The following is a 17487-nucleotide window of genomic DNA, read 5'->3' as shown; positions in this document are numbered from 1 at the left end:
GTTCTAATTGAACACACAAACTGGCCAGGTGTAGTGGTTCATGCCTGTAATCCCAGCACTTTGGGAGGCCGAGGCGGGTGGATCACCTGAGATCAGGAGTTCGAGACCAGCCTGACCAACATGGTGAAATCCCATCTCTACTAAAAATACAAAAATTAGCCAGGCGTGCTGGTAGGCGCCGGTAATCTCAACTACTCAGGAGGCTAAGGCAGGAGAATCGCTTGAACCCGGGAGGCAGGGGTTGCAGTCAGCCAAGATCGTGCCATTGCACTCCAACAGAGTGAGACTCTGTCTCAAAACAAAACAAAACAAAACAAACAAACAAAAAAAAACCACCACACACACACACACACACACACACACACACACAAACAAACTAGCAGAGGTTGACTATTTATTGATTAAGGGACAGATTTTTTTTTTTTAGTTAATTTCTTTTTTCAGTTTAAAGAATGCTGTTGTATAAATAAACCCTGGTATAGAGAGACAGTTATAACCTCAGAAGAGCAAGGACTCGGAGTATTATTCCATCACACAAAAGGTCCTTTAAATCAAACATGAATTTGAGTGTATTGGCAACATTTAAAATGGGCAGAATTTTACTTGTTAATACAGATTTCCAGCTTCCCTAGAAAAATTAGATCTGGCCATCTTGAGCCCACATGTTGCTGGAGCACAGTGGCTGTGGCCCTGCAGGCATGGCATGAGCCTCTGGTTTGCCATCATCCCCACCGTTTTCTACTGCATGTCACCCTGCCTGCTTCATTCATATGAGTGTGCCATCCCAATCCTGCAAGTTTTTATGTTTGCAACCTCATGCAAGTGCAGTCTAGGGACCACAGCACTGATGTCACCTGGGAGGTGGTCAGAAATGCAGAATCTCAGGCTCCACCCAAAATCTACTGAATCAAAACCTGCGTTTTAACAAAATCTCCAGGAAAATCTTATGCACATTACAGTTTGAGAAGTCCTTTGAGAAGAACCTGGAACTTCAAGATCCTTTCCTCAACCAGATTCTGTGACCATGGGCAAAACTCTGAACTATTCACTGTGGCAACAGGTACAACTCACAGTGCCTAGGGTGGGAAGACAGAACAAAATCATATATTAAAATAGCTACCGCTGGGCATGGTGGCTCACACCTGTAATCCCAGCACTTAGGGAGGCCGAGGTGGGCAGATCACGAGGTCAGGAGTTCGAGACCAGCCTGGCCAATATGGTGAAACCCCATCTCTACTAAAAATACAAAAATTAGCCGGGCTTGGTGGCAGGCGCCTGTAGTCCCAGCTACTCAGGAGGCTGAGGCAGAAGAATTGCTTGAACCCGGGAGGCAGAGGTTGCAGTGAGCCGAGATTGCGCCACTGCACTCCAGCCGGGGTGACAGAGCGAGACTGCATCTCAAAAAAAAAAGCTACCATGCCAGGCGCAGTGGCTCACGCCTGTAATCCCAGGACTTCAGGAGGCTGAGGCAGGCAGATCACCTGAGGTCAGGAGTTTGACACCAGCCTGGGCAACACGGTGAAACCCCGTCTCTACTAAAAATACAAAAAAATTAGCTGGGCACGGTGATGTGCGCCTGTAGTCCCAGCTACTCGGAAGCTGAGGCAGGAGAATTGTTTGAACCTGGAGGCAGAGGTTGCAGTGAGCCAAGATCATGCCACTGCACTCCAGCCTGGGTGACAGAGTGAGACCCTGTCACAAAAAAAAAAAAAAAAGAAAAAAAGAAAAGAAAGAAAAAAGAAAGCTACCATTATAAGGATGAACGTACAAATAAATGACGCAGACCGGGCTGGATCAGTGTCTCCTGGTCTGAGGGTGGTGGTAGGGGGATGGAGGCTGGAGTTGGGCCTCAAAGACAAGAGGGAGAAACTGTTCAGAATGAGGTGCTCACAGTCTGTAGTGAGGGAACCCTCGGCAGTGCTGATCGGGTGGAGCACAGAGCCTGATTTGGAAATACTAAGATAGCAAAAAGATTGGAAATATATTTTGAGCATAAACTGTAGCTTAGACTTCTATACTAAGATATTGGCATTTGTTCTCTTTATAATGAGAAGCCATTGATAGCTTTAGAGGTGTGAAATGAGTGTTTTGAGGTTAATAGTCTGACAGATTGTGCAGGGTCAGTGGGTTTTATGTTAAAGTGACACATTCAGAATGGTTTTATACACAAGCCTAGATGTGAATAAAGCAAATTCCTTAAGGTATCATACATTTTGTGTCTTTCCCACCTATAATGGCATGCATTTCTCTGATATGTGTATTCAGAGTCCCTGACCCAGCACCCAAAGTCATGATGAATCTTCCCTGGCTTTTTATCAGGCCTTGCCATGAGAGTGACCATTAAAGGTCAGAGAGTCATACGGCCTCTCCCAGGGATACTGGGCTGGCCTGGGAATTGAGGAATTCACTCCGCATCCAAGAACCACATTTCCCCAGCTGTAAGATGGCAGAGAATAATGTTTGTGTCCCAATGAAGTTCTAACACACAGTGTTCTCAGATGACTGGCAGCATTTTGAAAGTAACATGTGACTGTGTAATTTATGCTCTTTGAATTTGCAGTGAGACTATTTGTGGCAGTACAATGTCTATCCATGCTCCTAATTAGAAGTTTTCCAGAACAGCTCATGTGTCTGAATTAGAAATATTTGTCACAGGGCATTAAATGTGGTATTTAGCTGTTGGGTGATTTTTTCAATAGAACTTTGTTAAAGACCAGATATAATGTGTCATTGTTTCTTTTGTGATTCTGGATTTTTTTGAGAACTAAATGTTTAAGCAGTAAAGAGCTGAGACACCCTATGGGTAAGATCCTTTATAAATCAGCCCATTACACCGTGAATTCACTTACATTGTTGGTCAATGACGTCATGTAAGGATCAGATTATGCTTTTCTGTTTGGGTGTGTTTTGTGTTGATTTGTCAAGCCTGGAGGGTTGGCCACCAGGAAGAAGTTGAAATGGCCACTGAAATCCCCTGGCTGTGATTGTCACAAACTTGGGTCTCAGATACACAGAAACACTTGCCTGTCATCAGGCTGAAGCTTTCAGCTCAGGCTGTGCCAGTGCCTGTTGGAAATATAAATGAAAGCATTTTTACAACTCAGCAACAAAATATCCAATAGCCTAATAAAAAGATGGGCAAAAGACTCGAACAGACATTTCTCCAAAGATGATATCCTAATAGCCAATGAGGACACATGAAAAGATGCTCAACTTCACCAATTTCATTAGAGAAATGCAAATCAAAACCACACTGAGCTATCACCTCACACTCATTGGGATGGCTACTATCAAAATACAAAACAAAACAAAACAAAAAACGGAAAATAACAAGTGTTGATGAGGACGTTGCAAAATTGAAGCCCCTGTGCACTGTTAGTGGGATTGTAAAATGGGGTAACTTCTATAGAAAACAGTATGAACAGTCCTCAAAAACTTAAAAATAGAACTACCATGTGGCACAGCAATCTCACTTTTGAATATATATCCAAAAGAATTGAAAGCAGCGTCTCAAAAAAATATTTGCACACTCATTTTCATAGCAGTGTTATTCACAATAGCCAAAAGATGGAAGCAAAGCAAGTGTTTGACTGATAAACGGATAAACAAAATGTAGTATATACATACAATGGAATATTATCCAGCCTTAAAAAGGAAAGGCCAGACACAGTGGCTCATGCCTATGATCCTAGCACTTTGGGAGGCCAAGGCAGGAGGACTGCCTGAGGCCAAGAGTTTGAGACCAGCCTGGGCAACATAGTGAGACCCCCCCATCTCTACAAAAAACAAAAATTAGCTGGATGTGGTGGTGCATGCCTGTAGTCCCAGCTACTTAGGAGGCTGAGGCAGGAGGATCGCTTGAGCCCAGGAGTTCAAGACTACAGTGAGCTATGATTGTGCCACTGCACTCCAGCCTAGGCAACAGAGCAAGATCTTGTTTTTAAAAAAAAAAATAAAAAGGAAAGAAATCCTGTCACATGCTACAACATGTATGAACCTTGAAGACATTGTGCTAAGTGAAATAAGCCAATCACAAAAGACAAATGCTATAGGATTGCACTTATATATCTACAGTGGTCAATTCATAGAAACAAAGTAGAATGTTGGTTACCCTGGGCTGAGGGGAGGCAAGGGGGAGTTGTTCAAAGGATATATACAGTTTCAGATTTGCAAGATGAAAAACTTCTGGAGATTGGTTTCACAGCAATGTGAATATACTTAACACACAACCATTTAATTAAAAATGATTAAGATGATAAATTTTATATGTTTCTACTACAATAAAAATTGCACAATAGATAATTGCATTAATAGCCCAATTTGTAGCCTCCTGTATTTATGTCCTTTGCCTTATAACTTCTTAGTCCCTTCACACACTGTCTCTGGGCTTGGCACATAAAGTACAGTCAAAAACAAGCTATGTAACTTCTGAGGCTAGGTCACAAAAAGGATATTCTTTCTGCCTTGCCTGCTTTCTCAACTGGGACACTAACATTTGGTACCAAGCCAGCATGCTATGAAGACGCCCACAGTAGCCAACATGGAGACTACATTGAAGCAGCACAGGTATTGAGAACAGAGATGCCCCCAGCCCCACTCCCCACCCAGCTGGCTGCCAGCATCAGCTGCAACAAGGAAGATGTATGGATGGCAAATAAGCACATGAAAAGATACTCAACACCATTAGTCTTTACAGAAGTACAAATTAAAACCACAATGAGACACTGCTACTTACCTACTAGAATCACTGAAATTAAACAGACAACAGAGCAAGTGCTGGCAAGAATGTGGAAGAATTCACACTCTCATACACCAATGAAGGCAACGCAAAATGGTACTGTCACCGGTAGAGGGAAGTGACTGCAAATTGTCCAGGTTCTTGGCGTTTTGAACAAAGAATTGGACAAAACACGCAGCAAAGAAAGAATGAAGCAACAAAAGAACGAAAGCAGCTCTCTCGGCTTTCGGCTCGGAGGAGGCCAAGGTGCAACTTTCTTCGGTCGTCTCGAATCCGGGTTCATCCGACACCAGCCGCCTCCACCATGCCGCCGAAGTTCCACCCCAATGAGATCAAAGTCGTATACTTCACGTGCACTGGAGTTGAAGTCGGTGCCACTTCTGCCCTGGCCCCCAAGATTGGCCCCGCGGGTCTGTCTCCAAAAGAGGTTGGTGATGACATTGCCAAAGTAACGGGTGACTGGAAGGGCCTGAGGATTAGAGTGAAACTGACCATTCAGAACAGACAGGCCCAGATTGAAGTGGTACCTTCTGCCTCCGCCCTGATCATCAAAAGGAACCACCAAGAGACAGAAAGAAACAGAAAAACATTAAACACAGGGGGAATATCACTTTTTATGAGATCGTCAACATTGCTCGACAGATGCGGCACTGATCCTTAGCCAGAGAACTCTCTGGAACCATTAAAGAGATCCTGGGGACTGCCCAGTCTGTGGGCTGTGATGTTGATGGCCGCCACCCTCAGGACATCATAGATGACATCAACAGTGGTGCTGTGGAATGACCAGCCAGTTAAGCACAAAGGAAAATATTTCAATAAAGGATCATTTGACAACTGGTTAAAAAAGAACGAAAGCAGGGATTTATTGAAAATGAAAGTACACTCCACAGTGTGAGAGCGTGCCGAGCAGTGGCTTAAGGGCCCCGGATACAGAATCTTCTTGGGTCCAAATACCCTCTAGAAGTTTCCCATTGGCTACTTCATGCCCACCTCAGGTAAATGAAGTGGTAGCCCACAATCAGTCTGATCGGTTGCAGAAAGCAGCCAACCAGAGGATGACGTGGTTACAAAAGTTACACTCCTGTGCAAACGTATGATTGGTTGCAGAAAGCAACCAATCAGAGGCTAGGGTGAAGTTACAAATTTATACTTCTATGCAAACGAAGACTCCGCCCGCAATCAGTCTGATTGGTTGTGGACAGCAACCAACCATTCGGAGGCTGGAGTGAAGTTACAAAGTTGCAAAGGAACACTCAACCCGCAATCAGTCCGATTGGTTGCCAATTTCCCATGCCTGGCAGAGGAGGTGGGGGGTTTGCAAAGGGGAGTAGCCTCTGGTCCTTTTGTGATTTAGTCATGTAAAGTTAGGGTTTTCCTTTCTGTTTAGTTCTAGGAACGCTGCGTGAAACAGCCTTAGGTTCCCTGCCTCCAAACCCTATATTCTCCTGCCTCAATACAACTACTTTCCAAAACAGTTTGGCAGTTTCTTAAACATTAATTATACGCTTACCATATTATCCAGCTATTTCACTGCTAGTTGGTTCCTAAGAGAGAAGGAAGCTATATCCTTAGAAAGAGTTGTACATGATTGCTCGTAGCAATTTTATTTATAATAGCCAAAAACAAACGAAAAAAATCCCACATGCCCACTTATAAACTGTGGTGTATATTCTTTTATTGTTTTGAACCTTACTCTGTCACCTAGGCTGGAGTGCAGTGGGGTGATCACAGCTCACTGCAGTCTTGGCCTCCTGGGCTCAAGCAATCCTGCCTTAGCCTCCTGAGTAGCTGGGATTACAGGTGCACGCCACCCCGCCCAGCTAATTTTGTATTTTTGAGTAGAGACAGGGTTTCCTCATGTTTGTCAGGCTTGTCCTCAACTCCTGACCTCAGGTGATCTGCCCGCCTTGGCCTCCTAAAGTGCTGGGATTACAGGCCTGAGCCACGACGCCTGGCCAGGAGCAGAGGTTTAATAGGCGGAAGAAGGAGAAAGGCAAAGGAAAATAGCTCTCTCTCTAGTGAGAAAGAAGGCACTTCCAAGAGGAAAAGGTCAGCTGCTGGATACGCCAGATTTTATAGTCCAGATTGAGGAGGCCGTGTCTGATTTAGGTAGGCCTCACGGGTTTTTTGGGTCAGGTGTGACGTTTACATAGCACACAGGGAAATCTGGTGGCCCCACCCTAATCTTATTATGCGAATGAACTCTCCCCTTGGCCGGTGCCATCTTGTCTGCTCCTTACTGTACACGTGGCTGGCAGAGAAGGGGAGGTGCAGCCGCCATTTTGAACATGTCTAGTCCCAGGTAGTTCTTTCCTGTCGCATCCACCTGTGCAAGCTCCCAGCTTGCTTGTCTATGTCTGCAGCTTGACTTTACTGGCTGCTCTTTGTTAGAAAAAGATTTGGGGCCTGGCGTGGTGGCTCACGCCTATAATCCCAGCACTTTGGGAGGCCGAGTCAGGTGGATCAGCTGAGGTCAGGAGTCGGAGAGCAGTCTGGCCAACTTAGTGAAACCCTGTCTCTACTAAAAATACAAAAAATTAGTTGGGTGTGTTGGCGGGCACCTGTAATCCCAGCTGCACAGCAGGCTGAGGCAGGAGAATCGGTTGAACCCGGGAGGTGGAGGTTGTGGGTGAGCTGAGATCACGCCATTGCCCTCCAGCCTGGGCAATAAGAGTGAAACTCCATCTCAAAAAATAAAAATAAAAAATATTCAATGGGCATAATTAATAATAATGAGAGGTATCACTGGGTGCATTCAGTGAGCCAAGTATTGGGATTTACTCAGTTTTAAATGTAATTTGTCCAAGATCAAGTAGCTCATTCCTCCATACCTCTATACTATACAATGCTTCTAAGCCACTCCACAAAGAGACACTAAGATTAGGGCCCCAGATAACTATCATCATTTAAAAGAAAAAAAAGTCTCATTATCAGATCAAATGATTCGTAGGACTGTATGTGCTCCTGATGAAAGGGACATCATAAATCATTACGTTCCTTTTTGTTGTTGTTGAGACAGAATCTTGCTCTGTCACCCAGGCTGGAGTGCAGTGGCGTGATCTCAGCTCACTGCAACCTCTGCCTCCTCGGCTCATCTCAGCTCACTGCAACCTCTGCCTCCTGGGCTCAAGTGATCCTCCCACATCAGCCTGCCTCCTGAGTAATTGGGACTACATGGGTGCACCACCATGTTCAGCTAATTTTAAATTTCTTTTGTAGAGATGAGGTCTTACTATATTGTCCAGGCTGGTCTCCAACTCCTGGGCTTAAGCTATCTTCCCACTTTCTCTATTTAACCATGTATAAGAAAAATAATTTCCCCCCAAAGTAATTTTTCTTATACCTGGCTAAATAGAGAAAGCTTTAAGCTTTAAAAAAAGTTGTGGTAAAACATATATAACATTTCAGTGGCATTACGTATGTTTATACTGTTATGCAACCATCACCACTATCATCTCAGGAACACTTTTCATCATCCCAAACTGAAATTCTCTGCCCAATGAACAATAACTCCCCATCATTCCCTTCCTCCAACCTCCAGTAACCACCTTTCTATTTTCTGTTCCTATGAATCCTACTACTCAAGATACCTCATCTAAGTGAAATCACACTTGCCCTTTTGGGTCTGGCTTATTGCACTTAGCATAATGTCCTCCAGGTTCATCTATGTTGCAGCATGTGTCAGAATTTCAGTCCTTTATTTATGTATTGGAGACAGTCTCACTCCATCACCCAAGCTGGAGTGCAGTGGTGCTATCTCAGCTCATTGCAACCTCTGCCTCCTGGGTTCAAGCGATTCTCCTGCCTCAGCCTCCCAAGTAGCTGGAATTACAGCATGTGTCCCCATGCCCAGCTATTTTTTTTTTTTTTGAGATGGAGTTTCACTCTTGTTGCCCAGGCTGGACCGCAATGGCGTGATCTCCATTCACCGCAACCTCCGCCTCCCAGGTTCAAGCGATTCTCCTGCCTCAGCCTCCCGAGTAGCTGGGACTACAGGCATGCGCCACCACACCTGGCTAATTTTGTATTTTTAGTAGAGATGGGGTTTCTCCATGTTGGTCAGGCTGGTCTTGAACTCCCAACCTCAGGTGATTCACTGGCCTCGGCCTCCTAAAGTATTGAGATTACAGGCGTGAGCCACCGCGCCTGGCCTAATTTTTGTATTTTTAATAGAGATGGGTTTGCCATGTTGGCCAGGCTGGTCTCCAATTCCTGACCTCAAGTGATCCACCCGCCTTGTCCTCCCAAAGTGTTGGGATTACAGGCGTGATCCACCATGCCCAGCCTTCATTCCTTTTCAAAGCTGAATAATATTTCACTATATGTATAACCACCTTGTTTATCTATCCATCTGATGATAGCTACCTGGGTTGTTTCCAATTTTTAATTTTTTAATTTATTTTTAGTTTCATTTTATTTTTATTCTCTTTCTTAATTATTTATTTTATTTTTTGAGACAGACTCTCCCTCTGTCACCCAGGGTGGAGTGCCGTGGCTCGATGTCAGCTCACTGCAACCTCTGCCTCCTGTGTTCAAGTGATTCTCCTGCCTCAGCCTCCTGAGTAGCTGGGATTACAGGCATGCACCACCACACCCGGCTAATTTTTGTATTTTTAGTAGAGATGGGGTTTCACCATGTTGGCCAGGCTGGTCTTAAACTCTTGACCTCGGGTGACCTGCCTGCCTCAGCCTCCCAAACTGCTGGGATTACAGGTGTGAGCCAAGGTGCCCAGTGGAGAATTTTTTTTTTTTTTTTTTGTGGGATGGATTCTCGCTCTTGTCGCCCAGGCTGGAGTGCAGTGGTACGATCTCGGCTCACTGCAACGTCTGTCTTCCGGGGTCAAACGATTCTCCTGCCTCAGCCTCCCGAGCAGCTGGGATTACAGGTGCACACCACCACACCTGGCTAATTTTTGTACCTTTAGTAGAGACAGGGTTTGGCCATGTTGGCCAGGCTAGTCTCAAACTCCTGCCCTTGGTGATCTGCCCGCCTCGGCCTCCCAAAGTGCTGGGATTACAGGCATGAACCACCGCGCCAGTCCCGAGATTTTTTTTTTTTAAACCTCTGTACTTTTACCCTTTCTTCCTTGGCTGGACTTTGTCCAGCTAGGTTTATTTATAAACCACACAAAGTTCATTAACAAGACCAAGCATTCAGCAAGCCACTCTTCCACCTCCCTTACTGCAGGAAGGCACTCCGAAGACATAAGTCGGTGAGACATGGCTGAAGATAAAAGCAAGAGAGACTCCATCGAGATGAGTATGAAGGGATGCCAGACAAACAACGGGTTTGTCCGTAATGAAGACATTCTGGAGCAGACCCCGGATCCAGGCAGCTCAACAGACAACCTGAAGCACAGCACCAGGAGCAACCTTGGCTCCCAGGAGCCCGACTTCAAGGGCGTCCGGCCCTATGCGGGGATGCCCAAGGAGGTGCTGTTCCAGTTCTCTGGCCAGGCCCGCTACCGCATACCTCGGGAGATCCTCTTCTGGCTCACAGTGGCTTCTGTGCTGGTGCTCATCGCGGCCACCATAGCCATCATTGCCCTCTCTCCAAAGTGCCTAGACTGGTGGCAGGAGGGGCCCATGTACCAGATCTACCCAAGGTCTTTCAAGGACAGTAACAAGGATGGGAACGGAGATCTGAAAGGTACATGCCCAGAGATCATTCAGGGTGGGTGCCAGGATGAGATTGGTTTATGGTTCTTTTGTTCTTCAGAACCAAATTATGCCTGGGTTGTTCAGTAAGCACATTCCATTATGACTGGTCATGCCAAGTTGCTCCTTGTTTATGATATTCTTAGAAAATCACTCAGCAGAACCCAGCAGTTATTTTACTAGCTGAAGGGCTATTTGCTGAAGGCCTTTGAGCCAAACGAGTTGTTTAATTTATTGCCCACTAAGTACATACAGTTGTTCAGTCATCAATTCTAACTTCTTAGAGCAGCCTTCCTTCTAAAATCTATGTCCTGTTTCTGGGGACTTTATAGTTGAATATGTCAGGGTGGCAGTTGGGAATTGCTTTCCCAGTATACGAAGCAGCTAGTTTGGCTGTGTGGCTGGGAGTGTATTAGTGAATAAAGCATAAATAATATTTTTTTTAAAAATCAAGTGATATCTGTAAAAAGTATAGGCTGAGTCTTAAAGTTTAAATTCTAAAAAAGGAAGGGAAGTAGAAAAGGTGTAGCAGTATGCATTCGTCATTACTTGAATTAAGGATTGTTTAAAACCATGTCCGTATTAGTATAAAACAAGTAAAGAATTAACCAGGGGTAGTGGCACATGACTGTAGTTGCAGCTACTTGGGAGGCTGAGGTGGGAGGATCGCTTGAGCCCAGGAGCTCTCAGCCACAGCTTAGGCAACATAGGGAGACCCCGTCTCCAAAAAGAAAAAAAAAGTGAAAAATTATTTTTTAAAAGCTAAGTTAATTTCTTGGTGGGTTATGTGTAAAACATCCTTACAATATATTGCTCAAACCAGAACATACTTCAGAGTAAAATTATGCCAGATGGCAGGCACACACTGGGAACTTCTGAGCAAATTGGTTGGTATGGTCACTCTACTTCAAGGCAACAATAGGAAACAAATAAGGAAACTAACAAACTAATGTTTTACAATGATAATTGGTTTGAAGAAAACAAAACAGGATGATATGAATGTGGAAAGTAGGAATGGGCTTAATGTATCTTTAAAATGCTACAAATGAATTCTTGAAACCTGCAGCTTTCTTTAATCACTAGTAAAAGGCTTTTCTTTTTCACGCTCCTATCATTCTCTCTCTCTTTTTTTTTTTTTTGTGATGGAGTTTCACTCTTGTTGCCCAGGCTGGAGTGCAATGGCATAATCTCATCTCACTGCAGCCTCCGTCACCTGGGTTCAAGCAATTCTCCCGGCTCAGCCTCCCGAGTAGCTGGGATTACAGGCATGCACCATCATGCCTGGCTAATTTTGTATTTTTAATAGAGACGAGGGTTCTCCATGTTGGTCAGGCTAGTCTCGAACTCCTGACCTCAGGTGATTTGCCCCCCCTTGGCCTCCCAAAACTCTGGGATTACAGGCATGAGCCACCACATCCGGCTGTATCATTCTCGTTTTAAAAATCATCCTGCATTGTCACTCATTGAAGAAGAGTGTATATGTCCTTCATGGTGCAGCTCAAACCCATTGCCTTCATTACTCTTTCTTTAGCCTCCCTAATCAGACCATGGGCTCCCCACCCCAGATCTTCGGCTTTGGATGTGTTTCTAGCATCCTTTAATCCTGCCTTGAGTGACTCCCTTTCCCCTGACTCATGACCTATGACCTGCTGCCTTTTGCACATTGAGTGCTTAGGAAAAGCAATGCTCTGACTGCATAGACCTAAAGCCCTAAATCCAGAGATACATTTACCACTTCCTGGCCCTGCCTTCCTAATAATCTTCTGGATAGGTCCAACATTCCTATAAACATGGTGGTCTGTAATCAGCTCTGGTGTTTGTCATTTCCAATACCTGTTCTTGGAGGAATGTTTTACTTCCTGCAATCCATAGGCATTTGTCTTCGAGGTTGAAGGGATTTCATTGTTGTTATTATGAAGATCCCATTCCAGCTTTGAGTCTGGTTTTGGTGATTGCCCTCTCTCCTCCTAAAATGTGGGGTGGGATCCCTTGTTTACTTTCTCCAGCCACTTTGTTTTCATCCTCATGTTCCTTTGTGCCTCATCATAAGATATATTGTGTTGCTGTGCTGGCTTAGATCAAAACCCTCTTGCTGCCTGTTGATACTGTGTGAGATCTTGCAGCTACCCATATGGGGGAACTGGGGTACAGAGACAGAAATAAGCAGCCTGTCAGGCCAGGCGTGGTGGCTCACGCCTGTAATCCCAGCACTTTGGGAGGGCAAGGCGGGTGGATCACGAGGTCAGGAGATTGAGACCATCCTGGCTAACACGGTGAAACCCCATCTCTACTAAAAAAATACAAAAAATTAGCTGGGCGTGGTGGCGGGCGCCTGTAGTCCCAGCTATTTGGGTGGCTGAGGCAGGAGAATGGCGTGAACCCAGGAGGCGGAGGTTGCAGTGAGCTGAGATCGCACCACTGCACTCCAGCCTGGGCGACAGAGCGAGACTCCAGCTCAAAATAAATAAATAAATAAATAAGTAGATAAATAAATAAAATAAAATAAATAAGCAGCGTGTTATAGGGGAAGAGCCCAGATCCCAGGTGTCGAATGACTCTGTGCTTTGGAATTAGTGACCTTCAGCCTGCGGTGTGGCCTCTGACAGTCTAATTCTAGGAAGCCACATCAGGATTACACAGAAAGTTACTGGAGATTGAATTCTAGACTCAAGTTGCTGAATATGCATTTGGGACTCTGAACTAGAAGGAGAAAACACATTATCTGCTCATTATCCTACAAAGTTCTAAATACAAAGTTTCATTTCCACGTCTTCTCAGCCAAGCCTAGAATTCTCTTCTGTATAAATTCCTGGATTCCTATATAAGAGAATAACCGAAAAAGTCCAAATTTAGCAAGTTCAAAGGCAGTCTGAGAGTGGAAACAAAGACTCCTCAAATATTGGCACAAACTTACCTTCTGTGTTGCAGTTGCACTCCTTCTCAGACCCCGTGCACCGACAACATTTATCACCTTTTTAAATTAATTGATGCATTTACTTATTTATTTATATTTATTATTATTATTATTTTTGAGATGGAGTCTCACTCTGTCGCCTAGGCTGGAGTGCAGTGGCACAATCTTACCTCACTACAACCTCCGCCTCCCAGGTTCAAGCAATTCTCCTGCCTCAGCCTCCCGAGTAGCTGGGATTACAGGCATGCACCACCGTCCCCAGCTAATTTTTGTATTTTTTAGTAGAAATGGGGTTTCACCATGTTGGCCAGGCTGGTCTTGACCTCCTGACCTCAAGTGATCCACCTGTCTCAGCCTCCCTAAGTGTTGGGATTACAGGCGTGAGCCACTGTGTCCTGCCTTCTCATCCTTTTTTAGACATGCCCTGTCTATTCTTGCTCCCTCCTTTCCTTTGCTGTGCCTGGAAGCCCTTCACTCTGATCCCCTTTGCCCACACCATCCTGGACCTTCTCTGTCCTTACCCTCAGGGGTCATCAGCTTCCTCTGCCCCTGGCGGTCAAGGGCCAATGCCCCGATGCCCTTAAAGCACTTTCTGCAGCTCTTCCTTAGCTCTTCCGTCTGATCATCATCCCACCCCTGCCTGCAGACACTTCCGAGACCAACACCGCCCAAAAGAAATACAATGGGAGCCACATAAGAAATTGTAAATTTTGTAGTAGCCACATTAAAAAAAGGAAAAAAGAAGCAGGCGAAATTAATTTTCATATGTTCTGTTTAATCCAATGTATCATTTCAACACATAATCAGTATAAAAATAAATACATATTGTTATTATTTTTTTGTATTTTAAGACGGGGTTTTATCATGTTACCCAGACTGGTCTCGAACACCTGAGCCCAAACAATCTGCCCACCATGGCCTCCCAAAGTGCTGGGATTACAGGCACATGCCACCATGCCCGGCCCAGTATAAAAATATTAATGAGATTTTTACATTCTTTCTTTTTGTACAAGGTCTTCAAAATCCAATACATGTTGTTCCCTTACAGCACATCTCAATTCCAACCAGCCACCCTGCAAGTGCTCAGTAGCCACATGTGGCTCTTAGACAGAACAGTGCAGTGTAGACCACGTGACCGACAGGGGCCATGCGTTACTCTACTCTGTTCCTTGACACTTAGCCCAGCAGCTGGCATAGATTAGCTGCTCAAAAACCATGTGTAGAATAAATGAACAATACCACAGTCTTGGTTTTAAATATAAAATATGAGTAAGTCACAGATTTTTTTATAATGCTACGTTAAAGGTCATCAATTACTGATAGATAACTAATTAGATTTTCTCTTTCTTTTTTTTTTTTGAGAAAGGGTCTTGCTCTGTCGCCCAGGCTAGAGTGCAGTGGTGTGATCTTGAGTCATTGTAGCCTCCGCTTCCCAGGTTCAAGCGATTCTCCTGCCTCAGCCTCCCAGGTAGCTGGGATCATAGGCATGTGCTACTGTACCCAACTAATTTTTGTATTTTTAATAGAGACGGGGTTTTGTCATGTTGGCCAGGATGGTCTCGAACTCTTGACCTTAGGTATCCTCCCACCTTGGCCTCCCAAAGTGCTGGGATTACAGGCGTGAACCACTACACACGGCCTAATTTGATATTTTTTGTAGAGCTAGATCTTCCTATTTGAATTATACTCAAATTCAACAAAATTCTAAGTATTTTTGCCTTCATGTAAATATTTCTATCTTAGGCATATTTGTTATATTTTTTGTCCTTTAACTAAAACAAAGTAGGATTTATTCATGACTTTGACTTTTTTCTTCAGGTATTCAAGATAAACTGGACTACATCACAGCTTTAAATATAAAAACTGTTTGGATTACTTCATTTTATAAATCGTCCCTTAAAGATTTCAGATATGGTGTTGAAGATTTCCGGGAAGTTGATCCCATTTTTGGAACGATGGAAGATTTTGAGAATCTGGTTGCAGCCATACATGATAAAGGTAAGTTGAATGGAAAGTGGGCAAGATGGGGATGAGGGTTGAGAGAAGCACTTTTTCAAATGTTTACTTAAAGCAGTTCTTCTCCTTAACTGTCATATACTATTTCTTTCCCTCCCTCCCTCCCTTCCTTCTTTCTTTCCTTCCCTCTTTCTCTTTCTTCCTTTCCTTCCCTTCCCTTCCGTTTCCTTTTTTCCTTTCTCCTTTCCTTTTTCCTTCACTATCTCCTTTCTTCCCCTCCCCTCCCCTCCCCTCTCCTTTCCCTGCTTTTTTTTTTTTTTTTTTTTTTTTTTTTTTTTTCCAGGCAGGGTCTTGCTCTGTCTCCCAGGCTGGAGTGCAGTGGTGCAATCATGGCTCACTTCAGCCTCCACCTCCTGGGCTCAAGCAATCCTCCTACCTTAGCCTCCCAATGTATTGGGGTTACAGGCGTTAGCCATTACTGTGCCTGGCCTGTCATATGTTATTCTAATACAATCTTTCCCTAGCACTTGAAATGTCTTTTACTCATTAGGTTTAAAATTAATCATCGATTTCATACCAAACCACACGAGTGATAAACATATTTGGTTTCAATTGAGTCGGACACGGACAGGAAAATATACTGATTATTATATCTGGCATGACTGTACCCATGAAAATGGCAAAACCATTCCACCCAACAACTGGGTAAGTGTCAACCTGTCTGATTTACAAAGGGGTAAAAGGCAGATATGTAGTGATTGAACTGATTTAGTAAAACCCTTTTGAGGGAAAAATGAATGAATATAGTTTATCGGAAGGGGGCAAGTTTCTGAAAGAAATAGAAATAAGGTTTCCAGTTATTATTTACTCAGGCTTCCAATTATTATTTAGATTTCTGATTTCATCATAGAGATGATGTGTTCTAGCAAATTCAAACCTATTTTCTCTCCTTCCACCCTTCCTTTACTTCCTACCCGGTCCAACTTGGATTCCATGTCCCATTAGTTTGATAACCATTTTTATACTATCCATACCCCTTTGCATTTTTTTTTCTTGAGATGGAGTTTTGCTCTTGTCTCCCAGGCTGGAGTGCAATAGCACAATCTCGGCTCACTGCAACCTCCACCTGGGTTCAAGCAATTCTCCTGCCTCAGCCTTCCCGGTAGCTATGATTACAGGCGCGTGTCATCGTACTCGGCTAATTTTTGTATTTTTAGTAGAGATGGGGTTTCACCATGTTGGCCACTCTGTTCTTGAACTCCTGATCTCAGGTGATCCACCTGCCTCGGCCTCCCAAAGCGCTGGGATTACAGGTGTAAGCCACCGCTCCTGGCCCCCTTTGCCTTTCTGACTTTTTGTCTCCTCTGTCTGACAAAACCCTAGCCATGAATGGACCCAATTATCTACTTTCTTTTTGCCTAAACCTTAGTAGTTGAGTCTCTGGAGACATCACACCTTCATTGTCCCCACCTGAACTGAGCCATCCACTCTTCTTGGGAATTTTGCTAATTTCAACCGATCAACTTTCCCTCCCACCCTCATTTCAAACATCGTATCTGCCTCTACCCCATCTTATCACTCTCAGCAGCAAACTCGACTTCACAGAGAAAACAGAAGCCATCAAGCCTGCCTGCCCCATTCCCACCCTCTTCCTACTCACTCCTTTTACAACAGAAGCCAGATCCCTCCTTTCCGGGGTGACCAGATTTAGCAAATAAAAATTCACAATGCCCAGTTAAATCTGAATTTTGGATAAGCAGTGCATAAATAATTTTTTAGTGTGGACCATACTTTCTTTTTTATTTTTATTTTTCAGAGACAGGGTCTTGCTCTGTCTCCCAGGCTGGAGTGCAGTGGCTTGATCATGGCTTACTGCAGTGGCTTGATCATGGCTCACCGCAGTCTTTGCCTCCTGGGCTCAAACAATCCTCCCAGCTATTCCTCCCAAGTAGCTGAGACCACAAATGTGTGCCACCATGCCCAGCTAATATTTTATTTTTTTGTAAAGACAGGGCCTCACTCTGTTGTCCAGGCTGGTCTTGAACTCCTGGGCTCAAGTGATCCTCCCGCTTCGGCCTTGCAAAGTGCTGGGATTACAGGTGTAAGCCACTGTGCCTGGCCACATGAGTAATACTTATACTCAAGAATATGCGTGTTGATCTGAATTCAGATGTAACTGGGCATCCTGCACTTCATCTGGCAGCTCTGCTTCTGTCTCAGG

General features: G+C 44.3%; 1 protein-coding gene and 1 pseudogene across 2 annotated transcripts in view; both read left to right on the top strand.

Moving 5' to 3' along the window:
* The first annotated feature begins 4603 nt into the window (after window positions 1-4603).
* Window positions 4604-5671, top strand: LOC459193 (large ribosomal subunit protein uL11-like; annotated as a pseudogene).
* A 4202-nt stretch (window positions 5672-9873) lies between these two features.
* The window catches only part of SLC3A1 (solute carrier family 3 member 1), a 45672-nt gene continuing 38058 nt past the window's right edge, over window positions 9874-17487 (top strand). The window contains exons 1-3 of one of the 2 annotated variants that reach the window (XM_054677817.2): window positions 9874-10412; window positions 15129-15308; window positions 15817-15971. In XM_054677817.2, coding sequence (XP_054533792.1) covers window positions 9959-10412; window positions 15129-15308; window positions 15817-15971 — 789 coding nt within the window. In that variant the 5' untranslated portion in view covers window positions 9874-9958. The remainder of the gene's footprint in view (window positions 10413-15128; window positions 15309-15816; window positions 15972-17487) is intronic. The other variant, XM_515443.7, reaches the window with a different exon arrangement.

Source organism: Pan troglodytes, chromosome 12 (genome assembly GCF_028858775.2).
Source record: "Pan troglodytes isolate AG18354 chromosome 12, NHGRI_mPanTro3-v2.0_pri, whole genome shotgun sequence".
NCBI lineage: Eukaryota > Metazoa > Chordata > Mammalia > Primates > Hominidae > Pan > Pan troglodytes.
Note: the sequence above shows the minus strand (reverse complement) of the source record. Positions and strands in the feature narration are given on the sequence as shown.